The sequence below is a fragment of the Streptopelia decaocto genome, assembly GCF_964273445.1.
Source record: "Streptopelia decaocto genome assembly, chromosome: 1".
In the NCBI taxonomy this organism is placed as follows: domain Eukaryota; kingdom Metazoa; phylum Chordata; class Aves; order Columbiformes; family Columbidae; genus Streptopelia; species Streptopelia decaocto.
The window spans coordinates 13,213,834-13,240,705 of record NC_138663.1 but is presented as its reverse complement, the minus strand read 5'-3'; the positions used below and the strand labels follow the sequence as shown (position 1 = coordinate 13,240,705).

The following is a 26,872-nucleotide window of genomic DNA, read 5'->3' as shown; positions in this document are numbered from 1 at the left end:
ATAACAAAAAACCTGCCGTGGTTGGTTCTTTATAAAAACTAGATTGCTTCCTCCACCAGGAGTTAAACAAAAAGAAAGAAAAAAAAAAAAAAGAAAAATAAAAGAATTAACATGTTACGGTTTTCCTGATTGCTCAAAGACACAAACTACAAAGGAACACACATTTTAAAGGCAGTTAAGACTCTGTCAGCTCACAGAGAAAATGACTGCAGAAACAGGGTCCGTGGGAGCTACACTGCCCAACAAAGGCAACACAGCATGTATGTACAGAGCTGCTTTGCTACAATCCCCAAGGTCCTCAATCAGTGTAAGTGAACAACAAAACCCTGCTTATGAAACCATGAGAGCCAACACAGGCGCTGCTTGTTCTGCTGGCCACACCTACAGGAATTACTTTGTGGGGACAAGGAGGGGGAGGAGGGGGGGCTCTCTTACACCGATGCTCATCTATTTCATTTTTTAACACAGCACATGCCAGTGACTGTTTCTTGGGTGCTGCCTAGTCATCGTTCACATAGAATTTGCCTGGGAGAAATGAATTATAGGTGTACAGTGCAAGGAGAAAAGCAGGTAAACACTGCCATTTGATCCAGTTTGAGCTGAAACATATTGCCCTGGAAATTGCTTCTCAGCAATGGTCTGTTATGTGGCACATTTCGAATAACTGCAAAGAATGATCTTTCTAATGATTTCTACAATACATATCAAAGAGCAAATCCTGCCTTTGCCTCTTTCGCTGTAGAAGTATCCTGGCAACAGAGCCAGTGCTGATGCTTTATGTAAGGATTTCTGGGCTCCAGCCTTTTCTGCTTAGCTGTGTAGGAAAGGTTTAAAGCACCAGGGCATTGCCGACAGATGCGATGTTGTGTGGAAGGGATGAGCAAGGCTCATACAGCCTGTGATGGCAATGGCCAGGGAGTGATGCTGCAGACCTTTGACGAGCTGAGAGGGGAGAACGAAATCCACTCTCACCCCTCCTTCCCCGCTACCCTCCTTGTACACGGGGATGGATTCTGCACAGGGATTTGCCCTTACATTTAATGTTAGGCAACAACTACAGAAAAGCATGTGGCAAATGCATCCCTGATGGGGAGATATTCCATTCGACGTATTTTCTAATGCAGTAGGAGAAAAAAAAAGTATATATAGAACCTGCAGTATGAAAATCCTTTTTGCAGTGTTTAGAGGATTAGGTAATAGATTTTTTGTTTCAAATTAACCTATGCATTTAAAGAACTTGCAATATTCCTTTTTATCTTCTCAACCATATGATTGTCACTACAGCACTACAGACTTCAATAATTTGTTTCAGAATTTCTAAGTTCATGAAAAAGATTCAGAGTTTTTTCTCAGAGATAGAGAAAAGTCTGAATTCTGTAATTTCCTACTTGAACAACAAGTGGTATTTCAGAATAAAAATTATTAAATTCTGTAAAATTATGAAGGGGAAGATGATTCCCTGCTTTGAAAAAGGCTGGAGTTTTTTCGTGTAGGATACCAGTCAGTATCTTTATTAATGTTTGGACTCTATGACCTTGAGGGTCCCTTCTGACCAAAATGATTCTGTCATTCTATGATACTATGGTTCTATTTCAAGCCCCTTTTTTTCTGAAGTGCTGCGATCCAAGGGGTAAAGCAACAGCTGCCTTTTAGGACTAGATATCTGAAATCTTTATCAGCTTTATGCAAGATCTGGAACATTGCTGAAAAGAGTCTTTCCTGATAGGATGGCCAGCTGAGTTTCATTGGCAGTGCCACAAATTCATTAATATGACAATAACTTTATTCTTCCATGATATTGCTAAATTTTATAACAATTTATGAAAGTTCACTTTATAATGTAGTGAATACTCTTGTGAGTATCAGCTTGAGAAAAAGGAGTATCAACTTGAGAAAAAGGAGACCTGAAACACAGGGACTGCATTCAATTGACCAAATTACAGTTCTCCAGACTCCCTCTATAGTCAATGGAGAGAAACAGGCACTTGTGATTGATTTCCTAACTTAGAAATCTCAAACAGCTCACATGAACTGTATTCAGAAAGCAGATATTTTTCTCTTTGGCCTATAAATAAGGTTCAAAGTGACTAGTTCAGAGACAGATACCTTTATAGTATTTGATGTAAGTGAGATGACTCCCCAAAATGGAGGTTAAGTAATTTGTTTTAGGCTTGAGAGAAATCCTGGTATCCAAGATCCCTGTCTTTCAGTTCTACAAGAACATCCTTAAATGGACATGCATACTATCACTGCAGAAAGAGGTAACTGAGGACTCTGTGAATAACAGAAATGCATTGCAAAGTAAGAAGAACAGACCTGGTGTTACTGTCACGTCGTTTCCATTGACCACAGGTCTTTCTTCCTCTTCTTCCTCCGGTGGTTCAATACCTGTCTTCTCCATATTGCTCACAGACTTATTCCTCTTACGTTTGCCTTCAGCCCCGGGAGTGGCACCTGGGAGGATCTGATCTGTCACATTTAACAGCAATGGAGCTGGTTCTGCTGGGGGCTTTGGAGTGCCGTAGTAGTTGTCTGAAAAGGAAAGAAGAGGAATGACGTGTAAACTTGCAGAAGTACATATACTTCTGCTTCTTCTTTTGTCTCAGATTATTTGGATTATTTAAGGTAGGATCTGGTTAATCAGCTAATATGAAGATTAGTTCAAAACGTTTTGTGCAAAGCTAGATATTCACCTTTCATGAAATGGTAGTTGATTTTCTTGGTGGTAGCACTAGTGAACAAATTTATGCCCACAAGGCTATACCATATTAAGACTTCCTGAAAATTTAACAGGGTAAGTCAACATTTCTCTCATCCAAACACATGATGAATAGGCCACATACCAGAGCTTTTTTCTTATTTCAGACCATTAGTTAGGACAAATTAGTTTTGTAATATCTATGCCACAATACAAGGATTTCTCAAGGATCAGAAAGTGTATTGGCTATTGACAATATTATGTCATTTTCACCACCCTCCAAGTTCTCTCAACTGCTTAGAAAGTAAATACTCTTTCATTGATTCAGAGATTTGCAGTTTTCAGTAAAGCTTTCCCTTTCTCATTTTCATATTTGTCAGATTTTTGCTATTCATGAGCTCCCGATTTATAATAGTTAATGCTAATGTATTTTCAAAGAAAGTTGAAACCTTATGCTTTAGGGCTTAAAATTATCTCAAAGTATGAGGAGGAATTTTGAGAAGACTTAAGGTGGTTGACAGATTACCCTCTGTTTGTCTCTCATGAAATTTCTGGCAGCCTCCTCTGTCATAAGGATTATTAGATTAGATGGACCATGGTTCAGACTTACCAATCAATGTTTGGATTTGTAGCATATCTAGTCTCAAAACTGGTTTCTTACTAATACCTCAACTTTGTCTTTAAAAATAATGTTCAAAATAGAATATTAAAATAATTAAATAAAAGAATACATTAAAAATAGCAATTCCTTTCTAGTAGCAAACATTAAGAGTAATACATAAAGACAAAACCATGGTATTTATGCAGAGTTATCTTTTTCGTTTGCAAGTTGCATTGAAGGGCAGTGAACACGTTGCCTTACAAGTAGACTTGCAGCAGACAGCATGGGAAACTAAAAACACTGTTCAGCTCTTAGAAACTTTTTGAAATAAAAAAGAACCTATGTAAGGATATTAAGTTCCTGAAGGTCTTTATAGACTGCATGACCATTTTTTAAGCTTTATCCCACAAGGGCTTCTGAGCAATCAAGTAATACTAGCAACTGTCAAAAAATAATTTAACCTCATATGAGTGTGACACAGATAAAGAATTATGTTATATCTGCACAGTAAACCATCCTAAGATGCATTTTGCAGGCACAGTAAAAATTATTTGTGTTACTAATATTCCTGTGTTACACAAACCACCTCAATACAGGCAAGTAGTTGAGCAGTCTTGCAACTACTGAATACTCAATTATTTTTTTCCAGTGGTTTAGCAAAATGATATTCATAACAGGTGTTTCTGTAATTGTAATACACTAGAAAAATTTGCTGTGTTAAATGGCCCTTGTACTCACTCTGGACTTAGGGATGGCACAATGAAAAACTGACTTGCTGAAGATGATCTTTGGATTTTATGAGATGGCAGCAAGTTTACCACAAAGCCCCAGTGCCAGTACAGCAATGAGCTGTGACTTTGTATGGCTGCTTGTGACCATCCCTCCTGAAGCCTGCAGGTCTCTCTGACTCCCAGGATTAAAGCAGGCAGCAAGATTTAGAGTCTAAGGCAGGGAAGGGAAATCTGCATCAATACACTCACAAAACTGTACTTCCAAAATAGGTAAAAATCAGATCTGGTCACAGTCAAATTTCTAAGCTCTGACAGTGCAGGGTATTTTGAGAGTACCTGAAAACCAACAGTCCTGAAGGTGGTGCTCAGTTGGAGGTCTACTTTTGTATTTCTTTAAGAGCATGTTACTTTTTTGGTGAGATTGGATGTCTGAAATATTACATATTTTGAGAAAAAAAAGGATTCCTCAATTTAAAAAATTCCTCCCTGACCTAAGCTGTTTTACCAGTCTGAAAGTTAATCAGTGCCACAGATGCTACAAGCTTCACAAAACTTGTGAAGAGGGCACTGTTTTCCACTGATTTCATAAATGTCAGCACACAAATCCCAGGGTTATAGGACCAGTGTGATCCAAACTGTGAAACTAAAAGTGCAGTACCTTGGCTTTTTTGCTTTGTTCTTAGTTTTGCCATTGTCACACAGAATTGAGTGCCGTAGTAATTAGCAGTAATGCTAATATCCTGAAGATAAGGAGATATGATGTTTTAAATGAAGGACATATTCATTCTATTTTTGGATATTAAACAGTTTTTCATTTTGATTGTCTGCATGCATTAGTGGGAGACAGAGACAAAATTCATAACAAAAAATTGCCATGAATATCACATATATAAAAATATGAGAAGCAAAATGCGCATTTAAGATTAGGAGACAAAGTATTTAACTCTTTCACTTTCCAGCTGAAAATGCAGTATAATTCCCCACTTCTGTCCTCTAAGATAGCATGTTATTTGCTTTATGATCCAGTAACCATTGATTTAAAAGTGCTTCTTGCATTAATTGCAAATATGTACCTATCTATTCTATCTATTAATATGTACCTATCTATCCCTCCTTAGTTCAGATATATGCATAAGCAGTGCAATGAAAAATAAGAAACTGGTCCATAGATATTGACATAATCAGTGCATCATAAAAATGATGAAAATAATCTGTACAATTCCAAAGGAAAAATGTTATAGGATGAGACCCAGCCATTTCAATGAAGGAGCAATGCCCCATTAAATAAAAACTATAATCAATATAAACTGTATCTTCTATCAAAAAGAGTTTCTCAGTGTCTCGAAATTCCTTACCTACGCCTTAGGATTTATCAGTAAAGCTAATGGCAGACTCTCGTAAAGCCTCAGCAATTGTCATATCTAAGCATAATGCAGAGACTAAATGTTTAAACACCATAACTTTTGTTGATGATGTTTGGAAAATTTCTGATAAAAACAGCTCTTTTTCATCCTGTTGAGCAAAGGACAGGGCTGGTTCAAGGTGCTACTGTTGAAACACTAATCATAAAGTACTGAAATTCAGCATACCAAATAAATAATTACAATTGTGTTTAATTTAAAAAACAAACAAGCAAACAAAACCAAACTAAAAACCAAACCAAATACCAAACCAAATAAAACCACAAATAATAATACTAAAAAAAGAATAAATCTTAGTAATAGAAAAAATAAATCCTATGCTCATTGGCAGTCAAAAAAATCGGCAGTTAAGAGCTTTAAAAAAAGGAATGGAGCACAAAACAGAAAACACCTTTGTAACACTATACAAATCCACATAGTACCCTCCCTTTTGTATACTGCCTGCTGTTCTGGTACTTGCCTCTCAAAAATTACATGGGGGATGAAAGAAGGGCAATTAGAGCTTGGAACTGCTTAAATTGATTTGGAGTTTTCAGCTTGGAAATGGGACAACTGAAAGGGGATATGGCAGATATGTATAAAATCAGGAAAGCCCTGGGAAAGTGCCTAGAAAATAAATGAATAGATGCTTGGCTTCTCACTACTTGAGAACAAGAGGATGCCCAATGAAATTAGCAGGTTTAAAACAAACAAAAGAAGAGGGGTTTTTTTTCACACAGCACAGGAGAATAGCAGCATTCACTGTCAGATACTGCCAGTATCACAAATACAGTCAAAAAGCAATTATACAAAGTCATAGAAGAAAAATCCCATGAAAGCCTATTAAATGTGAAATACAAATTTTGAATCAAGAGCTCCATACTATATAGATAGGTGGAATGGGGAAAATATCTCTGCATGCCTCCCCTGTTCTTATATTTTTTTGCCTTAACCTCTACCAAGGGGCAGTAATAGAGACAGAGTACAGGGCTACACTTTCCCTTGGTTTGACTCAGTGCAGTCACTCTCTTACTCAGCTGCCACCTCATTGTACTTTAAAAATATTTGCACACTTCTCTGCCACCCCAGCACAAAGTCAGGAGGGCAGTTTAAGCCAGCAAAGGTTAAGCTAAGCTCTTTGCACTGGACCTGACTAAAAGCCTTCACACAGACAGGCAGTGCAGAACGAGTATTTAATTGAAGGAAAATCACCACAGCTTAATCCATCTTGCTGCTGTGCCCGATTGCCCCAGTGCTCCCAGCCTGTTTCTGAATGCAGCTGAACACCGGAGAGTTGGCCTAACCCAATCTCTTTGCTGCCGAAACAGCTTGGAAGCCATTGCACAGTTACAATTACCACGTATTCCTTGACAGCACTAAGCTGCACGAAAGTCTACTGGATTCTGCAAAGAGGTTGAGGACAATTACTGGGGAGGTTAGCCCTGATGACAGAGACCAGATTGGGAAGTTAGAAAGTAAGAAGAAGAAAAAGGAGGAAATGAGGAAGACAAAACAGCTATTTTTTTTTTTTTTTTCTTAACCTGAGTTCACCCCTGTCAGGAAATAGTAAAACTTTCGTTTTATCAATGAAGTGTTTGATGAAGAGCAACAGCTCCTACATTGCTTCCTGAGATAGTGTAAGCCCTTACGGAAGAAAAAAAGACAAAACATTTGGGCTGTAGTAAAGAAGAATCGTCATGCTGATATGATAACAAGGCTCAGATCTACTGAAGGTCACTATACGATTACTGGAAGCAGTTATACCTGTGTGTCCCACGATGTTGGGCTCCACCTTGCACCACATTGTAGGGACTGACCTACGTGCACTTTGCTCTGCTTGGCCTCGCTGATCACTGTTGCTGTCAGTCCCCCAGCCCCTCTCCCCTTCTGCGAGGAAAGAACCCAAAACGCAGCATATAGCTGACATCTGTACTTTCCACCCTTCTGCATGGGGAAGGGCAAGGAAGGGCTTTTTGCCAGGTCTGTGTCCTTGGCTGTGGAGAACATGCTCCCGTAGCTCCTGGCACCTGAACCATCAGATTGTGGAGGAGGGTGGTGATTGTGGGGATAGTCTTTGGCCCCCGAAGCTTCACTGATCTCATCCAAGAAATTAAAAAGTCTACTTTAAAAATGTAAGTCTTATGAAAAATTAAAAGTGGTGCTAAGAAATTAGGAAATTATAGTAAGAATGAATAATCAGACAGAAAATGAGAGGTGTGCTAGAACCAAAAGCTTTTAATGTGAATACCTTCAACTACAGTGTGACTCAGATTCTTAGCCCAGAATGAGATGCACATTCCTTTTCACACTTATTTTTAGAGTGGGATGAAACAATACCCAGCAACAAACACACCCCTGCTTCTGCTTATTCAGCATCCTCATTTAGATTGATCTGTCTGTGCTGTTTATGCTTTGAATTGCTGAATTATCAGTCAAAATTGTGTGAGTCAGCCACAACTCTAGGAAATGAAAGACAAACCTTATTTTTCAGTTATTAGAACAATAACTGCAAATGTTATGAAGAATGCTAAATCTCTACATAATGCTTTTGTAGTCACTCACTAGTGATAATAAATTAAGGGGAAAGTAACTTCAAAGTCTAGTTGTTGTCTCGATATAAGTGTTCCATTCAGTATTTTAACAGTTCACGAACAAATACATATAGAAAAATAACAGATTGCAATGGTATACAGTGTTAGGTAGACAGAAATTAGCTTAATTTTTAATTAAAATAATAATGTGAATAAATGTGAATATTTTATTATTTGATTCAAAGATGATAGCTGCATTTATTTATGACTACAGGCCTGTCACATATAATGAAGGTGTCTGAACATCATATAAATTATACTGAAAAAAAAAAAACAACAAAAAGACAGATTTGGAACCAACAATGAAGTGAGATCTAAAAACAATATCTCCATCTGCAGTGGCCCACAGACTCCAAGCCCTGGGACGTCAGGCTCAAATCTGCTGCAGTCTGGAGCCCACACATCGAGCATTCTTTGGATGCAAATTTCAGTGTAGGTTTCTGGTAGCTTTCAGGAGACAGCGGGGAAAAAAGCCCATGTTTTTGGTGTTGCTTAGGGCAGGCCCAACACAGAGGCAGTATAACCAGCAGGGTAAGACCATAAATGGTTGGTGATCTCTCAAACCTTGCGGTACACTTTCACAGCCGACATAGCCCAGGTGAATGGGTCATAAGCATCTTCTTTGAAGGATTTGCTATTATGTGCAAAGGCTGTTTGAGACAGGAAGGATTCCTAAGTGCGGCTCCATGGACCTCCTAAGCTCTGTGTCCATCTCTGAAAGCCAAACATGTGGCATCTCCATGCTTTCAATTCATGGTCCTATCGGATCGAGACACCACTTTGCTGTGGAAGTAGGTCCAAACAATTACCATCTTTTTATGAAATTATTTTATTCTAACATTTCTGGACACCTGTACATGTCATTTAGAGCATTCCTTTGTATGTCATGAAACATGTTCTGCAGTACAAATACACAAGTATAGACTATTTTAAAACTCAAAAAGCCCTCTCGCAAAATTCTTACAACCATCTTATGAAATTCTCAAAGAGGAAAGCAGTACATAGACATTGCTAAATATAATTAATGATATATTTTAACAAAATTCAAGACAATTACCACCTCCTTAAGGAAGCCTAGAGAACTTATTTTCACCCACTCACCCTGAGTAATTTATTTTGACGGGTGACTATACTATAATTAGGGCTTTTTTAATCACTGCTGTAGGGTTGGGTGAGTAGATTTTGTTCTTGGATTCACACATTTTCATGATGGTTTTGTAATGCTGCTTGATGGATCAAAGTTGAAGAACTCTTACTGTGGTGCCAAAATTTGTGAAATTAAAAAATGAAGTCTTCTAAAGCCTTTATATTTTAAATTTACATTGGTATTAGTTTTACTCATGATATTGTGTCGTTAAGATGGTGAAGAGGCCAGGAAAAGTCATACTACAGATCTCTCAGGATTTAGGGGAAAAATATGTAGATTTCTGATTGTGTTTTTCAACTACAGTTCTTAACTTCTATTGTGTTTTCTGAAATATTTATCAGTAAACTTACACTTTTACTAAGATCTTTGCTGCTACTTTTATTTTCTCTATGGTCAGCCAGATACTGAAGAACCCAGAGAAGTCTTTGCCCTTCTTTTTCTAACTAAGCCTTTGAATCCAGATTGCTTAGTTGTCTGAGCCTCACTCTTACATTAATGTCTGAATTAAAAATACAAATTAAAATTTATTTACTTTGGGAGTGCTGTCAGAATGAGTTACACATGATATACAGAACTAATTCCATACTTCTTGGATCTAGAGATCCCCAGGGCTACTAGTTATAAAGTCTGTTTTTCGCTCTTGCTATTTTCTAACTGTATTGGGCTTTACCTATGGCTAAAGCTACTCAAAAGGAATATTTTCCAGAGATCTCAGGGTTCTGCTAGAAAAGAGAGGTCAGAGTTATTGCCTGTGTATTCCCAACAAACACTTGAGCATTTTCTGGCAGGGGCTGTCCAGCAGTTTCCCAGAGGCAGGGAGATTTTTGATGCCTTGTGTTGCCGTGGCTCTTCCCCAGGCAGAATTCTCATTTGGGTTGGTCTCTGTAGCTTCTGCTAACAGACATCAGGCAGATATTCTAACTTCTGTGTCAACCAATGACATTTTAATAACTGGCTTCAGGATTGTCTATTCATCTACATTAAAATTAAATCACTAATTATAGCTGTGGACTTTTGCCCAGGAGTGTTCTGGCCCCCAATGAATGCAATAGCAGAGGAAGTTTCTAAATTCACAAATATAGGGATGGAGACAGACAGACTGTCAAACCTGCCAAAATGACAGACACGCTCTTCTCTTACTATTGAAGCCCAACTGGCCCCATAACAGTATCTCTTTTCCAGGCAGACTGTGAAAGACTGTAAAAGTAAGGACCCATGAGTTGCTTTTGGTTTCTTAAATAGCATTTTTCAAGATAAATATCAATAGCAAACCATTTTGTGTAACCTTAAGATACTGATACGGTATTTCAGATCTGCATAGGTGATGACCTAAAACAATTCTGATTTTCAGAAAATTTGAAGACCATAAAATTAAGGCATACAAAGTTAATTCTCAGCTAAAAAAACCCCAAAACCTTTCTGCAGAGATGTCACTTAATGCTTTAGTGCATTTCAGAGAGTTCCAACTTCCAAGTTTTCTTCATCTCTGTTTCCATAGTTCCATTTTACACAGCTACTCATTCTTTTAACTATTTTTTTAAAGCACCAGGGTGGTTTTATCTTAAAAGTTTTCTTCATTCCTTAGATTTTGTTAATTAATCTTTCAGCTATTTGCAGTAGCCCATTTCAAAACTTAGGCATGTAAGTGAGACAAACACACACCCAAAAAATTCTGTGTAAAAGTACAAGAAGCAAATAGAAAGAACAATTTCACCTTTACAGAATCAGATACTGCCTGGACTGTTTTCATCATCCCTTTAATTCCTATCAAGACCAAACCATGTGAATAGATATAACCCTCTTGAGCCCTTAATCTCTCACAGCTGGGAAATAACAGTTTTCCTGTCAGACCTAGGAATCCCATGGGCTGAAGGTGTAAATACGTTTCAGATAAAGTAACTATAAATCACTCTGCGTTAAGTCCAGGTGGAGGTGGCTATGGAGAGGGAACTGTCTTGCTTTAGGATTCCTCGAAGATTAAGGTCCTGACCTTATTTCTCCCAAATATTCTTCAAGTTTGTATTTCTCTCTGAGAAGCAGAACAAATCAATTGTGGATAATGTGCTGGAAGAGAGAAGACTGCTTATCAGATGCACATCTTCACAGATCTCCCAACCACCAGCAAATACGTAATGACCTTTAACTTTCATGTTTTGATCTTACACTGAGCACAGCACACTCAAATGAAAAATCCAGATAAAGCCCTTTAACAGGCTACTCATACTTAGATAAGGAAAATAATGGACAAAGGGATGGGAATTAATAATTAAGGCAAAATGGCATTTGGACTTCCCAAGCAATAGTCACAGAGATATGAATGCAGTATATTGGAACAAGACTGTGCAACAACATAGCTTGATAAATACATTAGTTACTAATTTATAGTATTTTGTACATTTTAAAGCAATCCTGTCATCTGACCTCATCTACTAAAAAGCAGTGGTACAGTTAGTCTGAAACCTCTGCTTTCCCCTGAGAGAGACATGGTTCAGTTCCTAAACAGTACACTCTGCTGCACTTACACAGAGATAGTGAGATATTTCTTCCCGCAGCATTTTTTCTCATTGTGAACTGTTGTCTGGATTGAACTCTTGAGTAATCACTTGTCATTGTGTCTGATCCCTAAATGATAATAGAAGGTAGGTTTTTAACTCATTTCACTTTTGCTGCTTAAAAAAAAGTAACCGTCTCTACCCACCTGCTCTGGGTAGTGATCTTTTAATAGATAGGATGAACTGGTCTTTGGAAATGTACATATTTTGGGTTGTGACCTTACAAGAAGGTCCAGACACCTTTTAGATGGTTAATGACAGGTGACATGATTCAGACCTTTAATAACCAAGGCCCCAGCACACTGAATTGTGCTATTGCTTTCTGTCATCACTTAAAGATTCAAGCTTAGCAAACCATGAGATTGCCTCCTTCCCTTCAACTCTGATTTTGTATAATTTACACATTATTGCTGAAGTGGTCGTAGAAGTAGAAGTTATAGAAGTCCTTTGCTATATTAGAGAACAGCTTGCAGCAGAGTCCCGTCCTTTTGACAGTAGTGCTTGTATGGTTTGACACCCTTACAAATTATATTGGAAGGAAATATGAGAAAAGACTAAGAGCATTTCTAGACAAAATTTTATCTAGTTTAGTCTGGGCCACAGAAGTGGATGCTTCTGAAGCTTCAGAAGGAGTAAAAAAAAAAGAAAAAAAAAATATGTGTAAGGGAAGGCATCAGGTTAGATTAAATTTAATATTGATAAATGCAAATCAGGGAACCATCAGCCTGTAGAATGAGGACCCTTTCTAGAGAGATACTAGCTTTACCGAAGACAGCTGACTATACAGTGGCAACTTCCTCCCGATAAATAATTAGCAAAGCTAGAACTGTAAACTGGAAGGCAGCTTATGGAAGGAATAGAATGATGTGGAATTCAAATGCTCAGTCATGTGTTTAAGAACTTTATTGCATAGAGCGTTGGCCCAGAGTTTTTTAGGGAAAAAAATTACAGAAATAAAAGGTGTTCTGAGAAAAGCAAAGAAAATTATAAACTCCCTATAATAAAAATCAAATGTCTTTCAGTTGTAAAAAATAAATTAATTAAATTAATTACATTAATTAAAATGTAGAACTTCTGAAGAGTTTCAGATCAACTTTTGAGTAAAAAATGAGAATGAGTTTCAAGAACACACAGTTACTATACAAAAAATTTTTGAGGAGTTACCTGCATGCTAAATTGATCCATAGTTGCCACAGATCTGAAAATGCTACATATAGGGGAACAGGGACCCCATGAATGTTACTAAAAAACGTGTATCGTAGAGATCTCATCATCCTGAGAACTGCCTGATCTGCTTTTTGCCCAAGACAAGATTCTGGATTAATGCCCCTCACTCCCGGTTTGATTCATCCTGTGTTTCCTTCTTTTTCATAGGAATTCAGTCTTATTTTAAAGGTTGTGTTTATAGACACCTTTTACAATTTTACAGTGTCATTTTCTCTGGTTTACAGTTGGAAACCTGTTGTCTCCAACTTCCTTGACAACCTCAAGACGGCGCTCTAGACTGTTAATTTCATCTGACATTTTATTCAACTTGCTTTTTGAGAAAAAAAAAGAGATCCTTGTAGTCAATCAGTTTTGTATTCATTTATTCAAGCTGCTACCAGAGAAAGCTATCTATCTTGCTAATCGGAGAGGTACGAAGAGCATCCTTGCCTTATGTGCCCAACAAGGCATCTGCAGATTGTCCTGGATAGTCACCTTGCACAATGCGAATAAATCATATGTTCCCTATTGGTTATTCCCTTGTCAAAATAAATAAAACTGCTTCCCAGTGAATACCATTAATTCCAGGTAAAGAAAACAAACAATGAAACTTAAAAAAAAAAAAAAAGGAAAAAACTATATAAAATCTGTTTTCATCAACAGAAAATTATTATTTTACTGTAAATTATCAGGTTTTTATTATTGTTATTATAAATCCTAAATACTAAGCAATAGCTAAACATTTAATGGAGACTCTGTTTTGTTTTCCCTTAAAGCCAGCATGGTATCTCTTTCTAACATAGTAATTTTTACTCAATTTGCTGTCTTCCACCTTAGTCCCAATACAACAGTGACACAGAGCTTTACTTTTCTCATGTGAATTTTGATCTATAAGTTTACACCCAATGAGTTCTTCTGCCACAATGAATTTTAGTTCCTTCAGAACTCAGTTACTACATAAAGATGCATGATGAGGTAATCCTCAGTCCTAAAAATCCATCCTAAAACCTCACAATTTACCTGTGTTGTAACACAAATTTCAGCCAGGAGGGGTTAAAAAAAAAAAAAAAAAAAAAAGGTTTAAAAACCAATTATTCTTGAGTCACTCAGAAAAATTCAAATTAGAAACAAATTAAGAGATATTGAAGAATGATGTTATCAGTATTTCCTGGGGTAAATTCATCGCATGTTTGCAGAAGAATAGAGAAGGAGAAAGTCTTGGAGTCTCTAACGAATTAACTTGGCCTCACTTGATGCGTCCTCTTGCTCCTCAGCTATATAAGCAGGCCCGTTCTGGCTTGCTTTTCTTCAGACACCGCAAATTACAAGCTTCACAGTGTCATTCTTTCAAAAGAAGGAATGGAGAGTTGTCTTCATCCAGTAGCTAGGACACTCTGGGAGCACAAGGTGACTCATAAAATAAACTCTGACCTTCCACTGCCTCTTTCCTTTGACCATGAGGTTACCAAGGAAGTGGCCATGAGGCTACTAAGAAAGTATCATAACTACCATGAGAGCCTGGGCATCTTGCCATGTGTCCAGCTCATATTATGCATTCTCTGAGCAGGGATAGTACTGCTGTAGAAGTGTGTAGGATATAGGTGCTTCCCACTCATTTCTTGACTAGGATAGAATTTAGGCACGGGTAGACACTTTGGTCCCAAGGTAATGGAGGTCTCTGCATGTGCAGAACCAGAGAAATAGAGCAGCTGTCAGTGCTGATTGAACTAAGTATTATTGCAGCTGATGGTTCAAATTTTGCCCTTAATTTTTGCTGGAAAAAAACAATACAAATGGAGTTTACACCAATGAGAGCTTCAGCTCTAGCTGATCAACAGTGGAAAGGCTGTTTTTTAAAAGACGAAGACAGCTTTCACTTTGTCTCTAAGATGATATCTCATAATTGCCTGAAGGCAGTGAGACAAATAACAAAAAACAGAGTAAATGAATTGTTATTAATCAGGTGGACCATTTAAATATTTTCCACAGGAAAAAAATGTAGCAATAGCTGAAAATCTGGGCTTGTTTTGTTCTCAGTCAAGGACAGCCAAATGTTTTTGATACGTGGTCTGCACGGTCATTACAGATTGAAGCCAACATGCACAACTGTCCAAGTGTTTCTTATCTCTCTCTTTCTCATTGACACATTGTGCGGCCTCAGGCTACTTTTTGTTGGCTGTCCTTTTTTTCCTTGCCTGTTTAATTTTCTGATCCTAAAATCCCGTTCTGGGGTAAAAGACTTTTCTACTTTGTCATGGATAGCTCTTGACTCTGCCCTGTGAGCTAGTGTAAGCAACAAAGGGAATAAATGCACAAACATCTGTCTCTGTGGCTTTATTTTTTGAACATTGAGCCCGATAAAATTCTCTGGCAATGTTAAGCACTGGCCAGGTCCTAAGGAAAAACTAGAAGATTAATCTCTAATCAACACTGCTCTATGGGAAAAACAAAAACCAAACCAAACACCAAACCAAACAACCAAAACCAAAACAAACCCCAAACCAAACCCCAAACCAAACCAAACCAAAAATGCCAACAACAACAACCAAAACCAATAAAAATTTTAGTACATGTAAATTCTTTTGGTAGAATATGCACCTGTGAATGAAGGAATCTTCCAATCTCTACCAATAGTGTGCTTTAAAGACTTGTACAATTATACATGTTCCTCCTGTGAAATAAAGAAGTCATAATCTCAAATTCTAACTGTATCAAATGGCCCTGTGTTATAACTGTACCAAAACCTTTATAGAAGACATATATTTTCCAGAACCTTTATTCAGTCGTGAAACTACCCTCTCACAGCCACAGATACCAAAGACCTGATTCTCCATTCGCATGAGCATAAATCAAACCCTTCAAATGAAGTTAATGGATTTGCTGTGTTATGAAGGAGATGCAAAGTTCAAATATTTAAAAAGTGCAATTCTGTGAAAAAAGGGTTTTTTTTTTGTGATTCCTGAGTAATTACTTATGACACAATTCACCATATTTATTCTTGTAAATGGCAAATAATCTCCCTTTCATTTTCACTCTGGAAAGAAAATGGTTGGGAAGAGTCACAAAGTAATAACAACCTTGAAGAATTATGCAACACTTCACATTTCAAACTGCTTCAGAAATATAAACCAATTAAGCTGTCGTTATGATTTATGCTCAGGGAGACAAGAAATATATAAACAAAGTCAAACAGAGATGCAGGGCTTCAAACTACAGTTCTGTGAATTAAAATCACAGAAGCAGTTTAAGGATGTAGAGCACAGGGGACTGGGCTAATCCTGGGAACTGGAAGATAAAACCATAGAGCAGACTGAGTAATAGCTAATACATTATTACCTAGTTACTGGTGAATGGTCACTTCTCTCCATATGCAACACAGAACTCTTATGTACACCACTTGGCTAAATAAGCATTATCAGCTGTGCCATTCATTACTGCAAACATCTACCCTTCATTAGCTCATTAATGACTTTCTTGAGATATCTGATTTACAATGCAATCACCCCTAGTAGATCTGTCTAAATTGATAACCAAAGGGCAATTAAAATCAGTACCCAGACCAGGCTATTAGGTGGTTTAAGAAGGAATATCTATGCTACTGGTTCCTTTTAAGAGTACATTGTTAACATTAGGAGCATAAATGTTAAATAGAATAATGACTTCATTCAGCAATTTCTTTTCTACAAGACCATTTGGACCAGAATCCAGCTCCTCTGTTTGAAAGGGCAAGTTCTTTATAATTAGGACAGCTACTCCATTGGCACTAGTAATAAATGAGAGAAGAGATAAAGGTCTCACCCACCAGGAATTTTCAATTTTTTCTTTCTGTGCAGCATTCAGTATTTCAGAAAAAAAATAGTTTTATTCAGAAAAAAAAAATCAGTCCTCATCTTTTATTGTTAAAGTACATATTTTACAAACATTTATTTGCAGCCCAAATATTCTCATATGGTCATTTTTGAGATAAATTCTCATTCTTGCATGCTTGATTGGGCAGAGCAGTAGCTTTAGGTCATTGCTATTCCACTGGATCATCCCCCTAAGGCAGGGGTCTGTGCCAGAGTGAGACTAGTTAAGAAAAAGCTTCAAAGACTATTTAATTTCAAGCCTTCTCTGCTTTTGTGCATCTCTCACCCTTCAATCACACTCTGACCCTGTCAACGCACAAGCATGCAACTGGGACAGGACGGGCTGCTCTTAGCAACGGTAATGCCCAAAGCCTTGCCTGGTGCTGACCTGAGCTCCCAAGCAAAGGGGTTTTGATTTGAACCTGGAGAAATCAGAACAGGGACAGACAGAAGCAGCAAAAAAAAAAGTGTGGGGTGGGGAGAAAGAACAAGGAACACCCCACTGCACTGGAAAGGCAGGAAACCTTTTCCCTCATCTTTCTTGCCAAGACTGGAAAAGCCTTATGAACTTTCAAAAGGCCACTACCACTTTTCCTTCTTAAAAGTCGAGATGTGATATTACAGAGAAGGTCAGATTCTTACCAGTTCAGTTCCTAGAAATATTTTTTAACTGCGTGCTTTTACCTGCTGGGCACATGTATGCACTGGGCATACAGAGTTACAGCTATTCGTGTCACAGAGGATAGTTGTGAGTCATCACTAAGTTAAACGTGTCAGACAAGCAGTGATGGGACAAGGAAGGATAGGCATAACAGGAGTTGCCTATAAAGGTACCACTTTTAATTTCTACCCATGACTCTGGGGCAAAAGTAAAGAAGAGCCTCTGTCTCATGACAGAGAGCAGTGAGGAGGTTGCAGTTACAGTTACTTCACCTGCCAGAGCAGCTGGGTGCAAAGGCTGGTCTTGATACTCTCAGAGGCTCTGAAGTACCATGGGTCTCACACCGGTCCCCAAAAGAGCAAAGGATAAGAAGGACTAGACATGACTGAGACTGGAAATGGGAGTCAGTCTTCAGCTGGCTGATAGGTACAAATTCCTCCTGGACTCTAGTGTTGCTCTGTGAGCTTGTGGGCAAATTACGTGTGCAAAAGCATGGCATACAACCCTCTACAGAAAGTAATAATTAGCCCATAAGATAAGACTACTCTATGAAGCAACCTATTGTCTCCTCTTAGCATCAGAATTGATGGCAACTCATGCAGCCAGATGTGTGTAGATGCATATATTAATACATATATTTACACACACACATGGTAGTAATGTGATGCTTGGGAAAGATTTCTCAGGTGCTTTTGAAAGTGCTTCTAAGCTTGTCCCTAACTTGGTCACCATGAGCTGCCCAGGGGAACATGCAGAAACCCTTGAAGAACAATTTATTTGGGCAATACTAATAATTCCTTCCTAAGACAAAACACAGCATGGAACTCTCTTACTCAGACATAGATCCAGAACAGCATTACTGGAACCAATGTCTTTAATCCTATAAATGACAAAAAAGCAATATAGTCCTTGTTCATACTTACGGCCAGCTAGCACTTGGTCCAACTTCTTTGTACTAAACACAGTTATGGCAGGTGAAAATTGCAAAAATAATAATTTATTATGAAGTGTGCCAAATTCTTCTCAGCTCTAAAGAGCTTTGATTGTATTTTGGTCAGTTGTTACACCAGTATGTCCAAACAGCAAAGTTTACAGAATTACAGATTTGCCGGGTTGAAGTTACTACAAGCATCAGTGTAATGACAAGGTGATGCAGACACTGCCCCTGCTGGGACACTAGGTATATTCTAACCAAAATTTGTAGCAAATCAAAGGAATATGCAGTTACTACTATGAAATAAGTCAATGGTATAAGCCTTGCTATTAATGGTTCACAGTGTCAGAAGATCAAAGGTGACATGGAGAATGTACAAGAACGAGATCCTCAGACAGAAGGCAAGATCAGACAATTACTGGGCAAGCTGCAAGGAAAAACATATAGAGCTACTGTCCGTTCTGATTTTTAAGCTGGATGTCTTGCATTAAAAGCATCATTCAGAATGATCCTAAAAGTTGCTGCTGTGTGCCATTAAAGTGCTGTGCTAGCATATACTTCATTGGTGCCTCCCTGCTACGAAGTTTTTGTGTTTTCTTTGGAAATGTTGAATTTCTATGTACATTTTCTCTCCAGAAGAACTACATTTAGTACTTTTACAGATGTCATTGTCACTATATTCACTAACCTTGCTGAGCAAAACCTATTTTTGTGTAAAGTTCCCAAAATAGCTTTGGAACTGCAGCAGTGTTGCTGGTTTGGAGAAAAACCTACGGTGAGTGGAATCTGTACCTGGCCCCCCACCCCTCATTGTTGCCCTGTTCCTGGACCATCATCCTCATTGATGTTTCACAGGAGTGCTCCTAGCTGATTTTTCTGAAGCAGCCAGAGAGTCAAGTATGAACTACTCTGCTGGCAGACAAATGGGAGCTACGGGAAAGAGTGGGGTGGGAGAAAGCAGCAGTGAGCAGCCAGCGTAGCCAGTTGTCCATCGGGGCAGCTGGTACCAGGGAGGATGTCTGTCCATGCCTCAGTGGAGGAGTGAAATCCAGCTGTCATGCTGATGTAATTAATTCAACTCAAACAGTGCAAAATAAAGGATGTGAGTGTACTTTAACCTATTATGTCTTCTTTGGCTATAGTATTATCTTGACATCCAACTCTTTTGTACTCTACCTCTAAACCTCCTTTAGCCTCTTGCAAGCCTGGATTATACAGACATTTCAGATTAGTAGTCAGAAAAGCTTTCTAAATGCAGAACTAAATGTCCTTCAGATGACTGTAAAACGAAGAATGTTGTACATCAGTTGCATTGTAGAAATGAATAACTGGAAATCCAGAAACCTGGTAGTAAGTGGATGTAGAAGTTGTATTGGCTAGATGGCAAAGCAAAAAAAAAAAAACAAAAAACCAAAAATGAGTAGTGCTTGATTCTGCTAGTACCTCCTGTAACTCAGAATGACGTTTAGGACAGGTAACTTGACTGCTCATATGTCAGTCTGTCTGTTCACTAAACCGCAAGACTACAGGAGAGTAAGCTTTTTAACAGAATTAACTGCTCAAACAGTGGTTAGATGTGCTTGGTCAAAATCCATTCAGAGATTTTATTTGAATAAAGTGAAGTATGGATTGTCATGAATATGGATGTTTTTCTCACCCAAGTGACATGTTTTATAAATTGCTATGCTGATTAATCACTTGACTGTATTTTTTAGGAAAAGTGAAGATATCTAATTCCTTTAAAAATATTTTTCCTTGCATTTACATTTTTGCAAAAGGACTTTATCATGGAAGCTTTTGAGCTAAATTTAACTTACCTACTACCGGTGTAGATGTCAGTCACCAACTGAATAGCAGGCTAAACACACTAATAGCCATGTTATTTTACTTTTTCTTGTGTCTCCAGACATAACATTTCATTAGATGAAACTGAAAAGTTAACAGGCAGAACTATTTTCTATGAGAAAAGCTAGAAGGTATTTATCATTCAGCTGATTACAATTTAATATAAGTAAGAATTGTTGAACTGAGAACATTTTTTTTGTGGAATAGAAAAATAATCAGATGCAAATTGTTTTAGCAAATCTGTTCCTAAGATTTCACATACTTGCATCCTGATATTTTGTCTTTCTAAATGGGATTACAGCTTCCTACAGAACACATTATAAAATAAGACATTTGAGATTAAGAACTATATTTTTAACAAACTGGTTTGCCCACTCATGCTTTGCAACTTCAATTGTTTCCTATACACTTTGAGAACCTTTATTTTTAAAAGCATGAGTACTTAAGCTGACTGAAAATGAAACAATTTCCTGGCCAGTGATGCTCTCTACAGAGTGGAGTGGGTCAGGAAGGACAGGAAGAAAACCAGAGGGAGCTTTTTCACTGGTTGAGGAGGTCAATGCATTGTACAGCTACCGTCTATCAGAAACCTCTGGCGCTGCTGCTGTGTTGGGAAGGTGCTGCACTGATAATGCCAAGTACCTCTGGCATTATAAAAGCAGAGAGTGGTCCAATGTTCTTTGGGTTGTACAATGCAGATTTTAAATGTGCATTTTACATTACGGACTAAAAGACAGCATGTCCTTCTGGGACAGCCCTATTATGCAGTTGCTAAGCAGCCAAAATCTCACGTGCACATGGCCCATGTGCTGTGCAATACCCGAGCAGAGCGCCTGCATCAGAGATGGCTGTGGGCTCCTGGCACACAGCTGTGCCCCCAAAAGCTGTTTGTGGCAGCATGGGACATGCCTGCACCTCACACAGTGCCTCTGGCAATGTCCATGAACCATTCCAGCCCCTAACCATATCCAGGGTAGCTCTTCACATGCAAACCTGCCTGCCAGTGTCACACCGGCAGCAGCACACTGGGAATGCCAAAACTATTAGATGGCCCCATCTCCCGTGAAAGCGGAGGATGCCAGAAATAGATTCACTCATGATGTGATGCAACAGCACTGCACCAGGCAAGTCATGACTTCTGACATGCACTTGGAGAGGAGAACTCCTACCACGGGACGGCTCCAGCTCTGACCTTGTCCAGGCTGTTGTCATTTGTCACTGTTGGGGATGTACCAATGCAATGAAATACTCCTTATAGTAGGGTTCTGCAGGAGCCAGTGTGATCCACAACAAGCCACCTCTCTTCTTCCCTATAGGAATCTTATTAATCAGCGAGAGAGAATCATATCTAGGTTCTCAGACTGCAAAATAGCACGGTACCTTTGTGGAGACATCCTTTTGTGAACTTCCCTGATTTAATTGCCATTTGAATTGTTGCCTGCCTTTAGAAAAAGTCCAATCTTAGCTTTAAAAAATTAATACACGGTAACCCTGGGTATCTCATTAATTGCCTCCATTGCTAAAAGCATGTATTTTATGCCTAATCTGATCAGGTTCAAGTTACAGCCGGGGGATCAGGTTATACTTTGGCTGCAAGACTGAAGAGCTGTCAGTTACCTGATACCTGTTTCTAAAACACTGCAGAAGTACTTGCAAAGTGTGAAAAAGTCACCCCTTCAGCTTTATTTTGCTAAGCCAGACAGATTCAGGTCTCAGTATCCCACATAAATAATGTTTTCCAGTTCTTTAGTATTTACCAGATTTCTCCAACTTGTCATCTTCCTGCTTGAACTACATGAACCACAACTGGACAGAGTCAGACAGGAGAGCTTAACGCAGCTTCAGACACAAGGTGATGTCACCTCCCAGGTCCTGCTGGCCTAGTCCTTCACTCTACAGTCATATTATCTCTTTGCCCTAACATCAGAGTGGGGGATCACACCGTTAATGTGCCTTGCTGTGCTCTTTTACCTTTTAACTGCCACCAATTATGAGAAAACAAAACCAAAACCCACATGACCTGTATAAATGTGCCACAGACTGATTGTTCCTTCACAAAAAAACCCTTTATTTTTACAACTTATTGTCATTTACTTAGATCATCTAATGCAGGTGTCTCTAAAACAGTCATCTATCGTTTAGCACCCACCCTCCCGCTCAGTAAAACATCTGTTTACAAATATTTGCATTCTGGTTTCTAAGACTGTGTAGCACATGATTCAGTTAAACACATGTTAAAATCACAGTGGAAGTACTGAAAGTTATGGCCTTTGCCTATCAGAAAAACACATTTTTAATGTACTGTTTTTTACTGACTTATAAGTAAGATGTCTGTGGGGCTGTGTTGCACAGAAAGAGCTGTGAGAATAAAATGAATTAAGCTTAACAGTGTCAAGCTAACACAGACAGACAAATACTTCTGAAATATTTTGTTTCCTACTAAGTCATTAGTGCTGAGAAACCTTCAGAGCACTGGACGTACAAAAGTTTACATAACAGGAAGACCTATGTCAAAACCTTAGAAAACCATGAAATATCTCTATATAAGCATGGATTCCATCCTGTTATTGACAGCAGCTGCATGACAAGCTACTGGTGCAAAAAATGGTACACCAGAGGATATGATCTACCTCTACAGTTTTTTAACTGAAGAATAAATGATATACAATATATTGAATGCATCACAGACTACTGAAGCACTGTAACCTTGACCAAGCTAGCACAAAGTCAATTTTCAACTAATCTGACTTTTAACTGATGTAAATATAATTCTTTACACTAACTTTTAGAAAATCTTTTCAAGTGCTCAAGCAATTTAATATGCTCGAGCATATTCATATTAAGGCTTTTATCAATATTCCATGTTACAGAAACTCCTTATTCTGGGTCCTTGTTAGTCTACCAAAAAAATTAGCTGTTTACCCTCTTTGATTTATTCAAATAAATATTTTAATACATTTTAAAAAATATTTATACAAATACTTATATTTATTAAAAATATATCACAAATTATATCCAATCAGTTTTCATTCATCTAATTGTACACCCACCCAGGCCATAACATACTTGCACACTATAGTATGTGCTGTAGTGGAAGAAAGATTGGAATAGGACATTTAATTCTCTTCACCTGCTGCAAGTTATGCTGATGTCCAGTTTATAGCTGTTTAATGTGACTTGTTAAGGAAGACAACTTCATAGATTACCCTGAGTACACGCTGTGTCAATGACACATTAATAAATGTAGTTGAAAAACTACAGTTTTCACAAAATGACTGAAAAAGCCTTAGCATGTACATTTGTCTCAGACTGTAATCTGATTCTGATACCTGTTCATGAAAAATTGGCTTCCACTTGTCATGTTTATTTTGAGCAGGCAATGGAAAGAAGAAATATAAAATGGATATACAACCAATGTGAAGAGAGTAAGCTTTGATGTTAAGAACTTATTTGGTTTTATTTAGGAATAATTGCAATCCCCACTCACTCTAAAAAGTTGTATGCTTTTCAGTGTTCCAAAGGATTGCTCTAAACTTATTATTTATTTAGTACTATTCATCTTCCAGGAGATTTAATGACTAGAACATCACAAACAAGAGGCAGAAAAGAACCCCATAGTTCAGCCCCTACCACTACAGAGTTTTGTTCTTGCACTGCAATTGTAGTGCTTTCCGGACTCTATTTTAAATATAATTAAAGTATAAAATCAGTCTTAATTCATCCCTTTTTGTAACCAAACCCCACAAAAGAAAGAAAAGTGTATAGTTGAGATAAATTCTGTTGAGAAAGAAAAATCAGAACCTAACAAGTGTCATCATTTGAGTAGAGCACTTTACACATTATTTATCCAGTCACTGGCTGAATATTCCTACTCCTCAGAGTGAGAGGTGGGGGGATGTTGCAGCTTGGAAGTATTGCACTGAAAGTGATAAAACCATCTAGGTCGCTTTGCTGCAGTAGTTCTTTGCTGTCAATCTCTCCACTCTTTAAAGAATGAATAAAAAAATTTATTTTTAGAACTGTTTCACTGATGCTGCTTCAACTTCCTTTTATGTATAGTTTAATTCTCAAGATCTGATCAGTATGAGAATGGCAAATGAGCTTTAACTGACATAAGGCAATTCAGTGGTGAAATCTCTCATGTATTATATGACTTCATAGCTTTAGACTGGATTTGCATTTGTTCTGGTTTTCAATTCCAAATTCACTGTTATTGCTCTTCACAAAATACATAGAAAGGGTCTCTTACAGGAAATGTGGTTTATAAAGGGCTTTAAAGGACAAAAAGTTTGAAGACTGATTAGATTAAGTCAAGAAACCCTTCCAGGCATGCAAGAGTACAAGTAACATTGGACAGAGAGCTGTGAGCAGAGGAGGACCCTGGAGGACAGTTCCAGAGAGAGTGAAATACTCCTTGTCATTCCAGCCAGATATTCTCCATTCTGCTTAAATTGTGATGCAGCACAATGGTGCACGTACAGAAAAATGCATGGGAGATTATCTAAGACATGGCTGGAGAGACCCCCAAGTCTCTCATATCTGTTGTCTTTAGCATTCCCTTCAAAATTATAGCCAAATTTAAAGAAAAATAAATCAAATTCTCAAGTAATTCAGACTGCTTTTGAAATATCTTTTAGAGTTTCTTTCAGTTTATAATGGCAGTTTAGGATTTCATTGATTCTTTTTGTCATCCCTGATACCTTCCTCTGAAGTTGTCTTTCTGCAAGTCAGACTCAAAGTGATATCAGATGCACTGAAACAAAAAGAAAGTGGTTTCCCTAGCAACAATATTGACACAAAAGCTCTCATGATTTTTTCTCTCACTGCTGTGTCTTCTTAATGGCTTGAATAATCCAAATAGCAGAAAAAAAGCAACAGGCATCTGATCTTAATGAACTGTAATGGCTAGAGACAGCATGAAAGCCGGCAAAGGTATCTGCGCTATTTATAAACTAGTGAATCAGATGACTCAGGCTCGCCAGCATTTGGAATTATTCATATTATTTTCAGTGATTCATTTAAGGAGATACTTTATTGTGTCAGGCTGTGTGCAAAATATTCTTACACTTCATTTTTACCAGCAGTTTGATCTGATAACTATAATATATAGGAGATTAAGAGAAGCATGGGTTATACCTTGAATACCACCAAGAGATGGAGAAAAAAGTTGCAGTGAATTAATGGACCATAGACTGGAGTGGCCATTTGGGTCCAATGCTCTGAAGAAGGCTTGGGCCAGTTTGTGGCTGGTTGGCTGAATTCTCCCCAAACCTTATATCCAGGCATCAGTTTTGACAATTTGGGGTTTATCTTAACACTTTGGCTCATCCTGCAATATTTGTCCTGTCTGCAAATGGATTTTTCCCATGGCTATGAATGTTGTGGAAAATATAAGGGAAACAAGATGAGAAAAGCAAAGTGCGATGTTTTAGATGGAGTGTTATCAGTATGTTTTTGTCATTTAGCATTCATACCATCTTTTCAGCATTTATGGTTACAGAGTAGTTTCACCTTTCATAAGATGGCTCATCCTGTACAGCTATACGCATCTTTGATATGAATATAAGTGATAAAGACTGTTTTTTCCTCATATCACTGTGGGAACTTGTACCATACTGGAGATGTTAATGGTAAATGTGATCTCCACAGCTACTTTTACACCAACCTGTTTTTCAGCTGAAAAGTTCTATCTAAAGAACAAAAAAGTAGCATAATTTTTGTAAAGGAAACCCTCTCAAACTCCAGCCATGACTAACTACCAAAGCTCACTCCAGAGTCTGGCTACTAGATGTTGGATAAAACAAAGACCACAAGATCACCAGCTTTAGAAACAGGAAACATTGGTCTACAATAAAGCAGAACACAGAGCACTTCCAAGTCTTCCATAGTTTAATTCTACAATGGCAAACTAGAGGCATTTGACACACAGCCAAATACTTGTCTGTGATTTTATGTGATAAGCAATGTGTAATTAACAAAAGTCTTTGCTGGTTCTTCTGGGACTGAGAGAACATCTAACTATCATTAGCATTCACTGGATGCCAAGACCAAATGTATAAATATTACATTACTCAAACATGAATATAAATGAAAAATGAAGTATGTGAAACTAGAGCACAAAGTGAACCTAGAAACAATTGGGAATATCAGAAACAGTGGAAAAAAATCAGTTTCTGCAACAGAAAGTTCACTGTTAGCAATAGCAAAGGCTGACACTGAATTTTTTATCTTCAGTCCATTTTGTTGGGTGGGATTGGGCAATCAATAACATCTGAAATTAGGTGTCTAGCATTAATGCATAATCTCTCAGGATATACACTACAGATGGGGATTACAATCCAGTTGACCAAGAGCAAGTGCCCTGTGCAGCTTTGGGCTCAGTAAGATACCTTGGACATTCACACAGGACTGGAAGATTTGAAACATGACCTACAGGAGACATATGTCCTTCCCCAACAGCAGCTGAAAGTCCAGTTAGATACACCAGGTCTGCATATACATTAGCATTCAAGTTTGGATCAGAAAGTGCACATCTGATGCAATCCTCCCTTGCTCCTATTTACCGTGCATTGTTGGGCATGTGAAGCCATCTCAGAGCACGCGAACTGTACTTCCTGATGAAAGCAACACAGAAGGTGTCCTTTGGCCACCAAAGCAT

General features: G+C 38.0%; 1 protein-coding gene across 5 annotated transcripts in view; it reads right to left on the bottom strand.

Annotated features, from left to right (window-relative positions):
- MAGI2 (membrane associated guanylate kinase, WW and PDZ domain containing 2) overlaps nt 1-26,872 on the bottom strand; it is a 741,411-nt gene that overhangs the window by 247,176 nt on the left and 467,363 nt on the right. For all 5 annotated transcript variants that reach the window (XM_082044483.1, XM_082044484.1, XM_082044485.1 and 2 more), the window contains exon 4: nt 2,317-2,532. In XM_082044483.1, the coding sequence (XP_081900609.1) occupies nt 2,317-2,532 (216 nt within the window). The remainder of the gene's footprint in view (nt 1-2,316; nt 2,533-26,872) is intronic.